The 19103-nt window shown below is 40.8% G+C and overlaps 1 protein-coding gene across 1 annotated transcript in view; it reads right to left on the minus strand.

Moving 5' to 3' along the window:
- Window positions 1–288: 288 nt before the first annotated feature.
- Window positions 289–19103, minus strand: part of Phf8 (PHD finger protein 8) — an 89117-nt gene continuing 70302 nt past the window's right edge. The window contains exons 18-20 of the mRNA XM_013035799.1: window positions 7070–7179; window positions 3774–4107; window positions 289–2875 (exon numbers count right to left, since the gene is read on the minus strand). Coding sequence (XP_012891253.1) covers window positions 2787–2875; window positions 3774–4107; window positions 7070–7179 — 533 coding nt within the window. The 3' untranslated portion in view covers window positions 289–2786. The remainder of the gene's footprint in view (window positions 2876–3773; window positions 4108–7069; window positions 7180–19103) is intronic.

Below are 19103 nucleotides of genomic sequence, written 5' to 3' on the forward strand. Positions count from 1 at the left end.
AACTTTTCAGGCCCCCTAGAATTGCTATAACCTTTTCTGCTCACTGTACTTATGATTACCTAAGTTCAGATGTGTGAAATGAGAATTGTGTTCTTCCTAAAAGGCAGATTATCAGTCCTCTGATAAGGTATAAGGTTGGTAAACGTCCACTGATAATTAGCTGAGGGAAACACAAAGAGAAACTCTTATTTCCTTGAACCCCATACACTTGCACAACCTTCACCACCACCACCTTCACCACCACCACAGCCACTGCCACAAAAAGAATGCCAAGCAAAGCAATTGCCAAGATAAATCACTTTTATCTCTATAGGAAAGGGAGGATCTAAAAAAAATATAAATTACATTAGTAACACAACATAAGAAAAACAAGGGCAAAAAACAAGAGAAATCCAGATGATGTTACTCTAACCTATTTATAAAAAGGCCCTGCATCAGAAATTCACAATCCTACCCACTTCTAAAAATATATTTAAACATGTACAGAAGCGGTGGGTTTGTTTTTAAATTGTTTGCTTTTTTGTAAAAATATATTAAAGGTGAATAGAAATCCTCTCTCCCTGCCCCTATCCCACCCCCAGCTCTTGCTGGGGATTGGAGATCAGAGGTAACTATCTCACCATGTCCTAAACCTTGGTTGCTACCACTCCTAACCCCTCCCCAACTCACTTCACTTAGAACCTGAAACATTAAAAGAACAAAAACAAAATAACAAAACATACTAGCCTCTTTGGAAAAGCATAACTCTGAAGGTAAACTTGCTTTTCATTGGAAATAACACAAAACAACAGACAGGAGGCTCCAGGAACCCAACTAAACTAAATGAACCCAATCAAATAGAGGCTGGGTTCAGTTCCATAGAAAGTTCTAACAAAGAAATAGAGGAAAGAGGTTAGGAACCAGGGGGATTTGCTAGCAATTAGCTGCCTTGAAAGATCAAGAAGGGGTGTTAATGGACAAAAGGTCTGGGCACCTGGTCTTGGTGACAGCAGTCAGTGTCTAGTCAGGCATTTGCCCACACAAGGACAGAGGCTTCTTCAGCCCTTCCCCTTACAACCCCTTGCTGCCTTGAAATCCCCAAGATAAGTAGAGCTGGGTAGAAAAGAGGGACTGGGAATAGGGACCTCAATGCTAGGCTGGGGGTGGGAGGAGGAGGGGGAGGTAGCTAGGCTTTTTGCCTTTGGTGTGACTAAACAGATGACTGCTTGGCCCCTGGGGTCCCCAAGATAGGAAAGCAAATGGACTAAGGGACCCCTGATTCCAAGGAAGGACAGTAAAGGTCGGTCTATAGGCAAAGGAAAGACAAACTAGACACAATGAAGACAGAGGAAGCCTCACAAATTCCCTGTGGCCTGCATGGTAGCTGTTAAATTCCCCCCAAAATATCAAGCAAGCTGGGATGAGGTTAGCGTGGAAGTTAGAGGACAAAGATACATTCCACTTGGGTAGTGCCAAAATGGAGTAAGGGAGGAGGCATTCTCCAAGTCTGGATTGCCAGTGAGGCAAGACAAGAAGGAGGTGGGGGCACTATCTGGACAATGGAGGCAATCACAAAAGAAGAATGGAGAAGGGCGGGTCAGATGGTCTGCTCCTTCCCAAATGTGCATCTCTTCTTCTAGACATGGGCCATCTTCACTCTGCTTGAATGTTGACCTGTGGTCCAGAGGTGCAAAGGCCCAGAGGTGAAGTTCTGAGGTCTTCTTCAGACTAAGACCTCAGGTAGGAAAAGAAGCATGGAGGCTCCCAATGAAGAACCCAGAGGTGGCTGTCTCACCATACCCTCTCTGAAATGTCCAGGCTGTGTTCTGTGGTATAGGTAGATGGAGAAAGTAGGCTATAGGGCCACTGTTATCAGCTTCAATGATAGGTGATTTCAAGTTTCTGGGACACAGTTTTCTATCTGCCGGGGCCTATCCACAGCCATGCATACTCATGTTCCACAGGACCTCCAGATCCAATCAAATCCCCAGAGATCACTATGGAAAAAATGCTTCATATATAGCCAGTCAAAAACAGCCTCCTTCTGCTGGATCCTGTTATAGTCAAAGGCCTATAAGGGCCTGGGTCTGTTCTCTCCCCATTTTGAAGAATAACAGAATTTTCTTTTCTTCTCAAGGATAAGTGAGGTCATCCTTTCTAGTCCATCTAGAAAGGCCACAGTGGGGCAGCAAGGAGATTTGGGCCCCATTCTTTTTATCCATAAATTATTTGGCAAGAGGGGGCAATGAACACAGCCTTCTTCTAGGACCAAGCCTGAAGGTGGGGCATATCTACTGGATTTAGGGGAAGAAAGGGAGGGAAGTATAGGTACAAATGGACAGGCTTCTAGAGAAAGGCTAGAGTTGTAGACAATCTTGAGTACTGGGCTTCCCATTTCAAGGCCACACATATTGAGGTGCCCAGGCTCTCTTCCTGCCTCTCTCATTCTGCCCTCTATACCTGGGGGTTGGGTGGGAGAGACACAAGTATAAAGCACAACACAAATGAAAGGGGAGGAGGTTAGAAAAGCAGAAAAATGGATTCTAGTCAGTTGGAAACCTTTTCCATTTACCTGCTACTTGGGAGAATGGAAAAGGAAAACAGGATAGTCATAGTGAAAGTGGAAAGGTAGCCGAAAGGAGTCATCAAAGGGGTCTGTGGGAAAGTCCGTGCCTTTGGTCAGTCCCAAGAAAGCAGGACAGTGCACCTCAGCACCTTGTCCGGGGCAGACAGGATCCAGGAGTGCCCCAATAGTTAACAACGGAGAAGGCAATGGGGGTGAAGGGTGGGGCACAAAGGGGATCAGTTCACAGAAGTAGTTTGCCATTTCTGTGGATTTTCAGGATACGGCCGAGTCTCTGCTTTGCTGTGGCCAGGCCTTTTTTGGGACGCTTTCCTGTGAGGGAAGGGGAAAGTAAGCAAAGGGTATGGAAAAGGCTTTACTGGCAACTCTGCAGCAACAACTGTCCTTAGGTCACTTCCCCTCCTGTTTCTCTCTCCACAAAGTTTCTTCATCCTTGGGCCATACTGGACAAGAAGCCCTCCTTAACTACATCTATCCAATACCATATATCTTGGCTTTTTCTCCTCTGACCTGGTGAAGCAGCTATAAACTCCCTGGTTATAGTTTGTCTCCCCCACTGCTTTCTTTCTTTGGTTCCAATCTTTTTCCTTCTAAATTTCTTCCGGAACATGAATGTGCTTCCAGGTCCTTTTATCCAGCTCATCAGGGTTGAATAATTGCCTGGTTAACGTATACAACCCAGTGTTCCTGATGTTTCCATACTTAGAGGCTTGTTTCATTAAAGCCCACATTCTTGTTAATCCTTACCATCACACCCACCTAAGTGTCCTTGAGCTGTATACTCTAGGGGCTAGGTTTTGAGGGCCAATGTGGGGGAAAAGGGGAACTTGAATCTTACCTCTATTGTCTCTTTCTCTCCCCACATCAATGCACCTTCTGTGTCCTAATTATTACTATATTCAGTTTATTCCTTCCTTTAGTCAGAGCTCCAGCTTCTCTTTATTCCTGCCTAAATCTTTGTATATGCTTCCTTCCAAGCTATTTCCCAATTCTAGACCACCCTCCATTCTAACCACCAAAAGAACCTAAATCTAATAAAACTCTACTTAAATAGCAGTCGATCTCTCTAAGTCCCATGAGCTCATATCCAATCATCTTAATTTGGCCTTCAGTGTCTTTCTCCTTGGTGTTCTCATCTGTTAGAGCACATAGGGTTTGGAGAAGGTGGCCCTAAGCTTCCCTTGTTTCTACCACTATATGGCCCATGTACCTTGTCCGGTTTGATTGCTCTGGGAACCAACTGAAGGACGCCGTTGGGTCAAGAAGACACCGGGGGCCATGGGTGTGGTGCTGCGGTTTGCCTGGGCCATTCCAAAGGCATTAGGACGAGCAGTATACTCATGGTCAGCAAGACTTCCAGACAGAGCTTCTTGCTTCGGCTCAGGAGGCAAGGGTGAGGAGGATGTGAGCTCCTGGGGTGTAGAAGCCAGTGTTGGGGCCGGTACTGTCACATTAACATTGGTGTCTTGAGGGCGAGGCTGTACTGGCTCTTTCAGCAAAGGCTTCTTCTTGATATATTTCTTCTTTTGGGCCTTCTGAAGCTCCTGAAACACAGCCAAGTGGGAAAAGAGATCAGAAGTAGAGAATAGCTAATTTCCCAAAAAAGCAGTAAGACAATTACCAATGTAATTTTGAAATCTGCCTTTTCCCTACCCTATCCAAGTCTAACCTGCTAAACACAACATCATCTTTCACTTGAGGTCATTTCTTTGATACCACCTACCCTTAAGGCAGCACTGCCACTTAAACAGTACAGTGGCAAAAGTACTGCAAATGAATTTGGAGATTTGGCTTTTAGTCCTAGCATTATCACTGAGGTAGATCATAGACTTTTTGATAGTACTAAAACCAAATTTACACCAATGGCTGATGTACTTTACTTTATCTTACTTGTTATAACATCCCAAAAGAAGAAAAACCATCATTTACAGATTAAAAAACTGAGTTGCAGGAATATTATGTAACTTGACAACAAAGCCTCTGAGTTGAAAATTGTCAGATCCAGTTCTTAACCAGGTCTATTTGAAAACATACCCTGAATTTTTTTTTCAAATTTGAGTAGAAAGATTGTTAGCTTTGAAATGAGAGAAACCTGAGCTCAAATCCAGGGCTGTACTCCAAAATTAGATGACTTAGTCAAAGATCCTAATCTTTCTGAATCTCAGTTACCTGATCTGTAAAAAGGGTAAATTAATACCTGCTATTGTCATAGCCTATGGTAGTAACTTAATTGGTAAATTATCCCATATTTTTACAATGTCTTTTCTTCTTGCTGGTCTTTTTCTTCTAACAGAGGACATGAAAAATCTTTTATGCCACTGGGTCTTAAAACATCAATTTTGGAAAGACAGAGTTATGTCACTTCTCCCCCAATCTTGGATTTCATCTATCCATTAATGTATGGATTGACTATCCATGGCATAGTTGATCCTTATATAATGGACATTTGGAACCCTGAGAACCTGGAAAAATGGTGGTGAGAACCTGTGAATGAACTCAAGCTTTTAAATGCTACATAACCAGACAGACCAAATCAGTGATTACATTTCTTTGTCTTCTCTCAGCAACACTATCAAAATCTTGCTGCCAAAACCTCTTCTTTGAAGTACACTGTGATCAACCCAAATTGAAGTTATTCCTTAGATGGCCCTAAGTGCCATTTTCTCAACTCTAATTAATTTATCTGTTTATTTTAAAGCAGCATGACTCATTTTTTCAAATTACAGCATATGTAACATTAAGATATACATAATAGAAGTTCTAGTCAAAAAACCAACTGGCCTGTTTGATCTCTGTTAGTTCTTGACAACAGCTTTCAAGAAACTTTTTAATTTTAGCTCCACAGACCATCATATAAAATATATATACATTTAGTATCCCATTTGATTTAAATATCAAGTATGAAATTTGAAGTTAAAGGATATGGGTTTGAATCTTCTCTCCTTAATTTACTGGTATTTTATCCTGGATTATACACTTAGAGTTTCATATTTTTCACCTTTAAAATAATTAAGAAATTATCTACTGAACATGTACACTGACCACATTATATTAAACAGTATACATACAAGTGTCTAACATAAAACAGATGTCTAATAATGCTCTATGCTGTAGGATGTGGCATGAGAAGCTAAGGAGACATTGACGAAGAAAAGAACCAGCAGAGCTGGGAGCTGGTGGCTCATGACTATAATCTGAGCTATTCAGGAGGCTGAGATCTGAGCATCACAGTTCAAAGCCAGCCTAGGCAGAAAAGTCCATGTAACTCTTTTTTTGTTATTGTAGAGTTGATATACAGAGGAGTTACAGTTAATGAATCAGTTAATGAGTAATATATAGATTTCTTTTTGAACCATGTTTTCCCTTCTGTCACCTTCTCCCAGTTTTTCCCTCCTGTCTCCAATTAACCATACACCAATTGGAAGTGGAGATATGCCTCAAAGTGGTAAAATGCTAGCCTTGAACAAAAAAAGCTCAGCCATAGACCCAGGCCCTGAGTTAAAGCCCCATGACCAACAAACAGAAAAAAGAAAAAAGAAAAAACAAAGAAAAGAACCAGCAGTTTCACCTCTAAATGTTTGTAGTGTTTCTGAGCACATTATATGTGTTAAACAAATTTGTAATGAAAGATATGAAATTGATTCTAATAAAGGTGACTCTTTAGGACAAAAAATAGTGGCTAACATTATCTTAAGAAAGACAAATTGGAGAAGAAAAAATCTACTACTATACCAAATTTCAATAATGATAGGTGATTGATAATTTTTATTTTGGGATAATTGGGGTTGGAACTCAGGGCCTCACATTAACTAAATAGTTGTTCTGTCACTTCAGCCACACCTCCAGCTCTTTTTCTGCTTTAGGCATTTTCCAGATAAATAGACACTCACACTTTTTTGCCCAGGGTTAGCCTTAGACTATTATCTTACAACTTACACCTCTCACATAGCTAAGACTGTGTTGTTGTTATTGCTATTGTTGAGATGGGGGGAGGTCCTTAGTAACTTTTTGTCCAGACTGGCTTTGAACTGCAATCCTCTTGATCTTTGCTTCCCAGGTAGGTGGGATTAGTAGTGGGCACCACCATAGCGAGGTGGTAGCTGAGAACTTAAGTGTACTTAACAGAGCCATTTCCTCAGGACTGTCTGAGGGCAAAGGACAGATCAAATCCTTCCTATCAGTGGGTTTTCTGATTTTTTTTTTTTTGGTATCTGTATGGATACTTAACTCAGGGCCTGGAGCTCTCTCTTGGCTTTCTTACTCATGGCTGGTACTCTACCACTTGAGACATGTATCTAATGTAACTCTAAATCATGTCAACTGTATAACCTTTGGAAGTAGCTTGTCATAGAGCTAGTATGTGAAAGGGATGGTATACTGCCAAGGATAAAGATCAATGGTCGCCTGAGACAATGATGAGATCCTATTAGCCAGAACATCTAAGCTTTGAGGCTCTAAGGGAAACTGGGATTGGTAGCAAGATCATGCCTATGTGTCAGTACTTACCTGCTGTGCCAGCTTTGCAGCTGCCGCAGCCAAACCTGTCTCAATAGAAGCAACTCGGGTCCCCTCACGCACAGGACGGTCCTGCTTGGGTAGAGTTGGGGTCACACGTGCTAAAAGGGAAACGGTACAAGGTGTTACTATCTAAGATATTTATCTGGATGTCAATTATATTTTCTAGCTACTCCAAAGATCATCTTTTTTTCCCCCTTCTATACTGGGGATTGGACCAAAGCCTGTCCTTGCTATGAAGCAATCTAACAAGTATTTTAATACTTGAGAAACACCCCTTGTCTCTTCAATGTTTATTTTTCGTGCCAGTCCTGGGCTTTAACTTAGGGCATGGGTGCTGTCCCTGAGCTTTTTTTGCTTAAGACTAGCACTCTACCACTTGACCACTTCTGGCCTTTTTGGTAATTTATAAGAGTCTCACAGACTTTCCTGCATGGGCTGGCTTTGAACCTGGATCCTCAGATCTCAGCTTACTGAATAGCTAGGATCACAGACATGAACCACCAACATCCAGCTCAAAGCCAGTCTCCCGCGCACACCCCCGCCAAGGTATATTATTAGTCTTCCTGCTTCCCATGAGGTAAGAAGCTAATTTACAAATACTCAAAACACAATGAGTAAAGTGATTACAGTTGTTCATGTTTTTTGCTCCTTGCCAAACTTTCCAATTTTATTTTCCTCACCCATTGTTATGGTTTCACTGTCCCTCCAAACTCAAGTGGAACTTTGTCACTTGAACAACCTTTAAAGAGGTACCAGCTAAGTGCTAGATAGGGTTTGGATGCCAGTCTGAGCAGAAAGGCCTGTGAGATCCTTATCTCCAACTAACCAGCAAAAAGCTGGAAGTGGTAGACCATCAGCCTTGAACATAAAAGCCGAGTGTGAATCTGAGGCCTTAAGTTCAAGCCCCAGTACTGGGACCAAAAACCCCCAAACAAACAATGGATAAAACTTGGTATCATGGGAGTGGTTAGTTACAGAAGGGTGATTTTAGCTTTTTTCCCCCCTCTTTCCCTCTTTTTCATCAAATGGTACCTTCTGCTTATAGAGTGATGGAGCAGTGTTTACCAGGTGCCAGTATCCCGCAGCTGGACTTCTCAGCTTCCAGAACCATGAGGCAAATAAAATTCTTGTTTAGAATTTACCCAGTGTGTGATATTGTTATAGTAGAAGAAAATAGACTAAGAAACCGTATCTTCAGTTCTTCTAAACAGACTGCTTCCTTATTACACTCCCCAAGTATCCTGTCTCCCTATGTCTTCATCCTCATCAACACTGCCTTTAGTATGCTTCTTCCCTTTTGTCGACCTATTCAAAATCTATCTAACCTTCCAAAGTACCCTGACAGTAATTTCCTATGTAAAGCATTCAGGAAGTCTTTGGTCCCATTAACTTCTATGTTTCAAACATAGCACATATAACTTTATCTCATTTGTATCAATGGGTGTCATTTTGTCTACACACCAAAAGCACACATTGTTTATAAACTCTTTTATATTCCCTTCACACTGAATCAAAAAAGTTACTTTTCAATAGGAAGTATATAGCCTCAGAGCATTAGGAATGGGTTTTTAACTGCAGAATGCCAGCTAATAAAGGTAGCAGGAATAACTGAACTAGAAAATATCTAGTTTGCAAATCCTACTGAAACAAGTGATTTTAGAGAATTGATATTACATAGTACCAATGTTATCACTTCACAGAATATATACTAGTCTTGTCATCACCTTAGGTAATATACTCAAGTACTAACTTTAGTGACATTAATAACTGAAACAGTATGACATCATATGCCTCTTGATGTGGTATAACAGAGAATCCACAACATCATCTTAGAAATTGTTAAAGGGAATTATTAACTTTGTTAAGTATTAAAAATGTGGGCAAATAGGAAGGTGTGGTATTCCTCAAAAATAATAAAGTATAAGTGGATAAAATATATTGTGATATTGCTATATATTACTTTGAAGTGGCTCAGGAAAAACGAAAATACCCAGATATAGATGAATGAATGATGACAAAAATTATAATAGAAGAATTCAGTTATTGATAATATGGATGTTTCACTTTAATGTATATTTAATAATGGATCAATTTGTTGAAAGTACATTATATGCATGTATGGAAAAAAACAAAAATTTCCATAAAATAAAATTTTAAATAATGAGTGAGACCAAGAGATTTTAGCAGCCAATTGTAATGTGTATTTCTTGAATGAATCCTGGTTTGAATAAACCAATTGTAACAGGTGCTTCTGGTACTATTAGAAGAAATTTAAATAACAATTTGGCATAAGATGATATTAAGAAAATAAATTGTTCAGGTGTCATATATGGTATTGTGGTTATAGAAGAAGATACCAGTTTTGAGAGATTCATATTAAACTACTGAGGTGGAGATGTCATAACGGGTGACCATAGTGAAAAGGCAAAAGGGCTTTTGAAAATTTATTTCTCAACAAAGGAGGAGGCAACATTGCTTGAGAAGAAATGTACTTGTTATCTTGCCCATGTAATTGTAACCCCTCTGTAAGGTATTTTCACAATAAAAAAAAGAAAATTTATTTCTCAATAAAAACAATGAGATAATTAGCAGAATTTGTGCAGTAAGTTTTTCAGTACACTTAACGAAAGGCTTGCAAAAATGTAGAGAGAATTTACACAAGAATAACAAATGAATCTCAGAACATTGACCTCTGAAACATTTTAATTCACTGTAGACATATCCACTTTTCCTCAGATTAGAGGCTGCCTTGAAAAATAACAGCCTACACTCCCAGTGATGTAGTGAGTAGAAAGGAGCCAGAGATTTCTTCCAAAGCCTAGTGCTAAAAGTCTCTCCCTGGGGAGGATTTATAAGACAAAGTATAAAGGCAAGGGCTTAATGTCCCAGTGGTTGAAAGGTGATGCATAACAGTTGTAGCAAACAATGGATGAATTCCCAAGCTTAAAAGGAAGCTAAGGAATGAGATGGTCATAGGATATTTGAAGCTGGGCTTCTAAAAAGCCAAATAGGTATGTGGGGGCTATCTGAAAGACTTGAGAAGATCCTAAGCACACACTTTCAGTTGACTTTGAGGCTTTGCACAGCAAGAAATGAAAGCTAAGGCAGAGTTGTAAATTGCCTAGCTGAGCACTGAAGTTCTGGACCAACAAGAACTGTTACAAGAGGCCCTTAGAAAGGCACTATGAGATTCTGGCATTTAAAGAAATCTGTCAAATCATCAGAGTGCAGTTGTTAGTTGTAAAACCACTTAACAAATAACAATGACAACAAGCAACAATAACAATGAACCCTTGCAGGCAGAGTTGCCACAGCTTGCTTGCTTTTCTTTCTTTCCTTCCTTTCTTTCCTTTCTCTCCCTCTCTCTCCCCTTCCCTCTTTCTCTCTTTCTTTCTTGTCTGTCTTGGGACTTGAACTCTGGTCCTAGGCGCTGTCTCTGAGCTTTTTGGCTCAAGGCGAGCACTCTACCACTTGAGCCACAGCACCATGTCTGGTTTTCTGGTGGTTAACTGGAGATAAGAGTCATAGGGACTTTCCTGCCTGGGCTGGCTTTGAACTGCAATCCTCAGATCTCAGCCTTCTGAGTAGTTAGGATTACAGGTGACTGAACTGCTACTGCATTTTAAATGTCTACTTCTCAAAAGAACTCTAAGACATACAAAGAAAAAATTATATACATAAGAAAAAAAGTAGGGTAGAGCACTGGCCTTGAGCTGAAGAGCTGAGGGACAGCGCCCAGGCCCAGAGTTCAAGCCCCATGACTAAATAAATAAATAAATGTAATAAACAAATTCTCCCTGCTTCTTAGACAAAGTTAGACTTACTAGATAAGGAGTTTTAATCATCTATTTTGTAAATTTGGAATATAAAGGAAGTTACATCTAGAAAGGTATGAGAAAGATTTCACAAAAAATAAAAACAATAAAAATATATCCAATTTATATATATATATATGTATATGTATATGTATGTATGTTTGTCGGTCGTGGGGCTGAACTCTGGGCTTGGGCGTTGTCCTTGCATTCTTCAGCTCAAGGCAAACGCTCTACCACTTGAGCCACAGCGCCACTTCTGGTTTTCTGGTGGTTAACTGGAGATAAGTCTCATGGACTTTCCTGCCTGGGCTGGCTTTGAACCGTGATCCTCAAATCTCAGCCTCCTGAATAGCTAGGGTTATATAGGCTTGAGCTACCGGCACCCAGCTATTTTTAAGAGAAGTGCTTGAAAAGTTAAACTGAGAGCCAGTGGTTCTTATCTGTATTGTAATCCTAGCTCCTCAGGAGTCTAAGATTTGAGGGCTGGGGTTTGAAGTCAGCCAGTTCAGGAAAGTCTATGAGACTCTTATCACCAAGTAATCACAAAAAGAGCTGGAAATGAAGCTCAAGTGGAAGGGTGCTAGCCTTGAGCAAAAGATCTCAAGGATAGCGCCCAGGCCCTGAGTTCAAGCCCCAGGACTAGCAAAAATAATTAAAAAGTTAAACAAAAAGCAAACTGGAACATATCTTCCTAATAATGAGGAGAAACCTACCAGGACAAAAGTTGTCCTGGGAATGTGCAATCATACAGAGACAGTTCAAAGAAAACAAAACCTGTACAGATAAAAGGGGATTTTTGACAGATTCCAACTACAGTCACTTAGGCTTGCCCTTTCAAAAGTAATTGAAAAGCAGGCACCGGTGTCTCATGCCTGTAATACTAGCTATTCAGAAGGCTGAGATCTGAGGCTTGTGGTTATAAAAATTAAAATAAAACTTCAAATACAGACTTACTACCATAAGCTTCTAGGCCAACCCTCAGAGGAGTAAAGTAAACCTGTCTTCTCTTGGTGACCAGAAAGTAACCAAAATGGACATCACCTCTTCTCCCATAACAGCAGTCAGAGTTACTTCTTCAGAAGGGGAAATGAATGCAGAGAACCGGGAAAAGGAATCAAGGCAAAGACTTTTCCCCCTCAGAGGTTCTATATCCTTCACCATGGCCTCCAGCAGTTGCACATGAGGACTTCTGGGCATCACATCATGCCTCACTGCCCCTGGAAGGCCAGCACATAAACAATGGGCTGACTGGATTCCAGAGGTGTGTGCTGGAAGGGACATCCAGTAAAAAGGGTTAAATAATGCATGAAGAGCTTGTGCAGGCTGAGTGTAGCCTCTGATTAGGTCTGAGGACAGCTATGTTTATAGCCTATAGGCTGTCCAATGATCATGATAGTCATTTAGCTCTCTCCTAGAAATACTAGTCTCCTCTCTTGGGACTCCACCTGTCTAGCACAAGCCCCATTTATCTTCTTTTTCATTAATCTTTATCATTTACTACTCAAAAAGTTAAATACTAGTTAAGTAAAATAACTAAAAAAAACCTTACTAAAGGGTTTAAACAACAGATTTGAGCAAGAATCAACGACCCTGAACAATCTAATTGAGATTACGTGTTTAGAATTTTTAAAGAACAAAAGAAAATGAACAGAACGAGAGACATTAGGAATAAAGAATAAAGAAAACTTGAAGAAACAGGGGTATCACTGAAGCATAGGTGGGGTGGTACAGTGGTACAGTGATCGTGTAGCATACACAAAACCAGTGTTTGATCCCTAGCACTAACAAAAGAAAAACAAAGAAAATAGTTGAGAACTTTCCAAAGTTGATAAATTCAACAACTTAAACAAACTAAAAAATACCACACATCATAATCAAAACTAAAGTCACCTGGTTGTTGGTGGGTTGTGCCTGTAATCCAAGCTACTCAGGAGGCTGAGATCTGGGGATCACCGTTTGAAACCAGGCAGAGCAGGAAAGTCTGTGAGATTCTTTTTTTTTTGTGGGTCCAGTCGTGGGGCTTGAACTCTGGGCCTGGGTGCTGTCCCTCAGCTCTTCAGCTCAATGCTAGCACTCTACCACTTGAGCCACAGCGCCAATTCCAGCTTTTTTCTTTTTGCTTATGTGGTGCTGAGGAATCAAACTCAGGGCCTCATGCATGCAAGGCAAGCACTCTACCACTGAGCCACCTTCCCAGCCCCATCTGTGAGATTCTTATCATCAATAAACTGCTCAGAAAAAGCCAGAAGTGGCACTGTGGCTCAAGTGGTAAAGCACCAGCCTTAAGAAAAAGAATCTCAAGGACAATGGGAAGGCCCTGAGTTTAAGCCCCACACACACAAAAAAACCCCTGCCATTACATGCCAAAAAGCTGAGAGCTTGAGGCCATGAGTTCAAAGCCCTGTTACCAGCACCAAAACCAAAACCAAAACTAGCTTATTATCACAAACCACATATTCTAGAAAGTAGTAAGAGATCCTCTTTAAAAACACATACAAAGCCGGGCGCCAGAGGCTCACGCCTGTAATCCTAGCTACTCAGGAGGCTGAGATCTGAGGATCGCAGTTCAAAACCAGCCAGGCAGGAAAGTCCATGAGATTCTTATCTCCAATAAACCAATAGAAAACCGGAAGTGGCACTGTGGCTCAAGCAGTAGAGCGCTCACCTTGAGCTGAAATGCACAGGGGCAGTGCCCAAGCCCAGAGTTCAAGCCGCATGACCAACAACAACAACAAAAAAAAACCCAACACATCCAAGCCAGGTGTCAGTGGTTCATGCCTGTGTAGTCAGGAGGATCACAGTTTGAAGCTAGCTTGAACAGAAAAGTCCATAAGATGCTTACCTCCAATTGACTACCAAAAAAAGCAGGAAGCGTAGCTAGGCCCTGGTGGCTCATGCCTGTAATCCTAGCTACTAAGGAGGCTGAGATCTGAGGATTGCAGTTCAATGCCAGCCTGGGCAGGAAAGTCCATGAGACTCTTATCTCCAATAAACCACTAGAAAACCGGAAGTGGCACTGTGGCTCAAGTGTAGTGCGCTAGCCTTGAGCTGAAGAGCTGAGGGATAGCACCCAAGTCCAGAGTTCAAGCCCCATGGCTGACAAAATAAAAAATAAATAAATAAAAATAAAAAAATAATAATGTACTCTGTGACAAAAATAGTGTAAAAAAGAATAATAGTCTATATAAGATAATTTGAAAGATAAATTAGAATGTTAATGTTAATCCTCAGGATAGCCACTAAGAAATACAAAATAGACTTATTTTTTTTTTTTTGGGTCCGGTCATGGGGCTTGAACTCTGGGCCTGGGCGCTGTGCCTCAGCTCTTCAGCTCTAGGCTAGCGCTCTACCACTTGAGCCACAGCGCCACTTTCGGCTTTTTTCTTTTTGCTTATGTGGTGCTGAGGAATCGAACCCAGGGCCTCATGCATGTAAGGCAAGCACTCTACCACTGAGCCACCTTCCCAGCCCCAGACAAAATAGACTTAAAGACAAAAATCATTAGTACAAAGAATATTCTTTGTTGGTGCCTAGATTGAACCCAGGGCCTCACATATGCTAAGCAAGTGCCCTGTGATAAACTATACCCCTACTCCCCAAGATCAACATTTTATGACTAAAGAGTCAAGCTAACAAGAAGATTTACCAAGTACAAAGGCTGGGGTATAGCTCAATAGTAACAGTGTATGTCTAGCTGCTCAAGGCCCTGAGTTCCCAATAACAGAAGTAGGCACTGATAGCTATTACCTATAATACTAGGAGGATCACGGTTTGAAGCCAGTCTGTACAGAAAAGTGCATGAGTCTCCATCTCCAAAATAACAAAAAGTTGGAGGTGTGGCTCAAGTGACAGACCACCAGCTAAATAAGCTGAGCAAGTTCAAGGACCCGAGTTCAAACCCAGGTACTGACAAAAAAAGTAATTAATAATAATAAAGGGATAAACAGTTGGAGAACTCAAAACTCTATAGTCAGTAATAAAACAATTAGAAAATCAGCGAGGAACTAGAGATGTCATGTCTAAGGTTTACTTAAGCTGCCTCAGAAAAAGTAATAAAGCAAACATAGTGAAAATGAAAATTATTAACTCTTGAGAGAACAAAAATTAAGACATTTATGGCACTGACCTAATTTTCTATATGCTTTTAAGTTATCTAACAAAATTTATCTTAAAAGGAAAAAATACGTTGTATTCTTATGCTGGTAACCATAATGAGTTAATAATAGTAAAATAGTATATTTACATATATTTCTATTTATAGTAATTTTTAAATACCTAAAAAGGCTAGGTTTTTTTTCACTTTTTTTTTTTGGTCGGTTGTGGGGCTTGAACTCTGGGCCTGGGCGCTATCCTTCAGCTCTTCAGCTCAAGGAGAGCACTCTGCCACTTGAGCTACAGCGCCACTTCCGGTTTTCTGGTGGTTTATCAGGGATAGGAGTCTCACGGTCTTTCCTGCCAGGGCTGGCTCTGAACCGCGATCCTCAGATCTCAGCCTCCTGAGTAGCTAGGATTACAGGCGTGAGCCACCAGCGCCCGGCTCACTTTTTGTTTTTATTGCAGTAGTGGGGTTTGAACTCAGGACCTGGCTCTTAATAGGCATGCACTGACATTTGAGCCATGCTCTCAGCCCTCTGCTTTTAGTTATTATTCAGAGTCTCTCACATTTTTCGCAGCCTTGAACAGAAATCCTCCTATCTATACTTCTTGCTTTGCAGAGATTACAAGTGTACATGCCCATGTGGGGTCTTGCTAAACTTGTTGCTCAGGCTGGTTTTGAACTGCAATCATTCCAGTCATCTCTCCTGAGTAGCTGGGGTTAGAGGAGTGAGTCTCTGTGATAGTCTTGGTCATATGACTCACTTTCCACAAAAGGATGTTAAAAAGAAGAGAAACCCAGCAGGGATCAGTGGCACATGTCTGTAATCATAGTACTTTAGAAGTAGAGGCAGAATAATGAGTTTGAAGTTAACTTAGGCTCTGTAGGCAAGACAGTCTCAAAAAAAAATCAAGACCTGGAGATATAGCTTAAAGGTAGAGCACTTGTCTACTATGTGCAAAATCCTGGGTGCAAAAAAAAAAGGGAAAAGGTTTGGAAGAGGGGGTACTAAGGAAGTCTGTTAGTTCCTTTTCTTTCTGCTCTTCTGAACTACAACCTGCTCTGGAAATACAGTAGCTATCTATGACTCTATTAAGGATGCTTGAGACGTTCCTCTTAATTAAATGTAAATACTGTGCCTAACAGATATGCTCAATTAAGGATTTCTTAAATAAATAAGCTTTCTCATACACGGCCAACTGGAATGCATGTTGGTATGACCTTTTTGGAAGGCAATTCATTAATACTTATCAAGAACTTTTGTGTGTGTGCGTGTGCATGTGCATGTGTGTGTGTGCCAAAACTAGGGCCTGAACTCAAGGCCTTAGCATAGTCCCTTAGCTGTATTGCTCAAGGCTGGAGCTCTATCACTTGATCCATAGTTTCATTTCAGGCTTTTTTTTTAATGGTTAATTGGAGATAAGTGTTTCACAGACTCTCCTGCTCTGGCTTTCTTCAAACCACAATTTTTCAAACCACAAACCTCAAATCTCAGCCTCTTGAGTAGGTAGGATTACAGGTGTAAGCCACCTGTTAAGTACCTTAAAAACATTTATATTAACAAACTGTTGGCAATGATGTATTATTGGTATAAGTCTAAACGATCTCCATGATATATTATTAAACAAGAAAAGAAAGAAGTAAGCCGGCACCCGTGGCACACACCTGTAATCCTATCTACTCAGGAGGCTGCGATCTGAGGACTGAAGTTCAAAGCCAGCTCGGGCAGGAAAGACCTTGAGATTCTGATCTCCAATGAAACACCAGAAAACCAGAAATGCCACTGTGGCTCAAGTGGGAGAGCACTAGCCTTGAGCTGAAGAGCTCAGGAGGGACAGTGCCCAAGCCCAGAGTTCAAGCCCCACAACTGACAAAAAAAAAGATGTAGTGGCATATAAAGTAACATTTCAACTGCGTAAAACAAATGTAAAAAGAAATATGACATGCATTTGTTTATTCATAAACCATCTCTAAAAGATAAACTAGAAGTTGTGATTTATTCCAAATGGAGCATCACATTTTTATACTCACAAATTTCAACATTTATACTCATGTATTTTGGGGGGGGGGCGGTCGTGGGCCTGAACTCTGGGCCTGGGTGCTGTCCCTCAGCTCTTCAGCTCAAGACTAGCGCTCTACCACTTGAGCCACAGAGCTACTTCTGGCTTTTTTCCCCTGCCTATGTGGTGCTGAGGAATCGAACCCAGGGCCTCATGCATGCAAGGCAAGTGCTCTACCACTGAGCCACCTTCCCAGCCCAATACTCATGTATTTTAACCCTTTTAAGGTTTCATTCTTAAGAAATTACAAGAAATACATTCACTTAAGATGCTTACTTTAAATGTTATCACTAATTATGAAAATTCCAGAAAAGCTTACATGCTGCACATTAAAGGAGAATTTAGAACTGGGCTCCAGTGGCTCATGCTTACAATCTTACTTACTCAAGAAGCTGAGGTCTGAAGATCATGGTTTAAAGCCAGCCCTGGCAAGACAAGTCCATAGGACTCAGCTCCAATTAACCACCAAAATGCCCGAAGAGGAGTTATGGCTTAAGTGGAAGAGCATTAGCTTTGAGCAAAAAAAGCTCAGGGACAGCACCCAGTCCCTGAGTTCAAGCCCTAGCACTGTTCTCTCAAAAAAGGGAGAACTGAGGTATAATCCATTCAGTAAATATTATGTGTTCATTTAAAATATTTATTTATAAACAAAGACGTAGGAATATACTTATAATATTAACCTTAAAGGCCAGATAGGGCTGGGCGCCAGTGGCTCATGCCTATAATCGTAGCTACTCAAGATGCTGAAATCTGAGTATCATGGTTCAAAGACTCTCATCTTTAATTAACTACCAAAAGAGCCAGAAGTAGAACTGTGGCTCAAGTGGTAGAGTGCTAGCCTTGAGCAAAAAAGTTCAGGAATAGTGCCCAGACCCTGAGTTAAAGACTCAGGACCAGCACAAAATGAAGATCCTTAGTAAATGTAGAGTATTAATCACAAGACAACATATGGCATTAATATCTTCATAGAAGGAAGGTGTAGAAAGAAAAGAGGCATATCAGAAGTTAATGAAAAGAACTAAGTCTAAGCTAACACTAGGAAGGCCAAATAAGACTGAGTGAGAACAGCAGGCTCTTTATTTTCTGGATAACATACATACATCTCAGCATCCTCTATGGCAGACTTTCAGTTTCTCACACCTCCTGGTGCACATGCCCTTTCAGAATATGTCTCCAAAGTTCCCTATCAAGAGGTACAATCTATTTCCCCAGCCCTGGAATCAGGGTATGGGCATGTAACTTGCTCTAGTCAATGGGACAAGAGTAAACATGATACACACAGAGGCTTGAAATATACTTGTATATTGAGCCCTGTCCCTTTCTTGCTACTGGACATCCTCTGCTGTACTGTGAAGAAGCTTAGGCTTGGAAGAGACTATATAGAAAAGTGTCCTATCAATCTAGGTCAGATCCCATACAGCTGAGGGAGATCTTACACCATGCAGCCCCAGACAAGCTAGCTCACATAGAAATAACAGCAATCAACCTTCAGAACCATGAAAACTGATCAACTAGTATTTAACTTTCACAAGTCAAATTATCATTATCATGGTCTATAAAGTTTGTGAATTTTATGAGCTTTAACAATACAACTATTTCTTCCACATCGGGTGATATGTACATTTCTTTCCTTTTGCTTAATGTAAGCTGTTCCCTCTTTCCCTCTCATTCCCTCCCTCCCATCACTGCCCTTGAGTTGCTTAGTTCATTTTATCAATGTCCAGTGCAGTTGATGGGACCCTCTGTTGTATATTTCCCGTTTCCCTCTGCTTCTGTGCCCTCCTCTTAGCTTCCTTCAGATGTGCACACACACACACATATACACACACACAGCATATATGTGGTCAAGAACATGGAGTCATTTAGAAATGATATGACATATTGAATGGAGATCCTTTGTTTCTTGAGTCTGTTTACTTTGTCATATCTCCTTGAATTTTGAATTTAACATCCATGTATCAGGGAGACCATGTGCTGTTTGTCTCTCTGCTCCTGGCTTACCTCGCTCAAAATGATTTGTTCTAGTTTCATCCATTTCCCTGCAAATGCCA

Source organism: Dipodomys ordii, unplaced genomic scaffold, assembly GCF_000151885.1.
Source record: "Dipodomys ordii isolate 6190 unplaced genomic scaffold, Dord_2.0 Scaffold221, whole genome shotgun sequence".
Lineage (NCBI taxonomy): Eukaryota > Metazoa > Chordata > Mammalia > Rodentia > Heteromyidae > Dipodomys > Dipodomys ordii.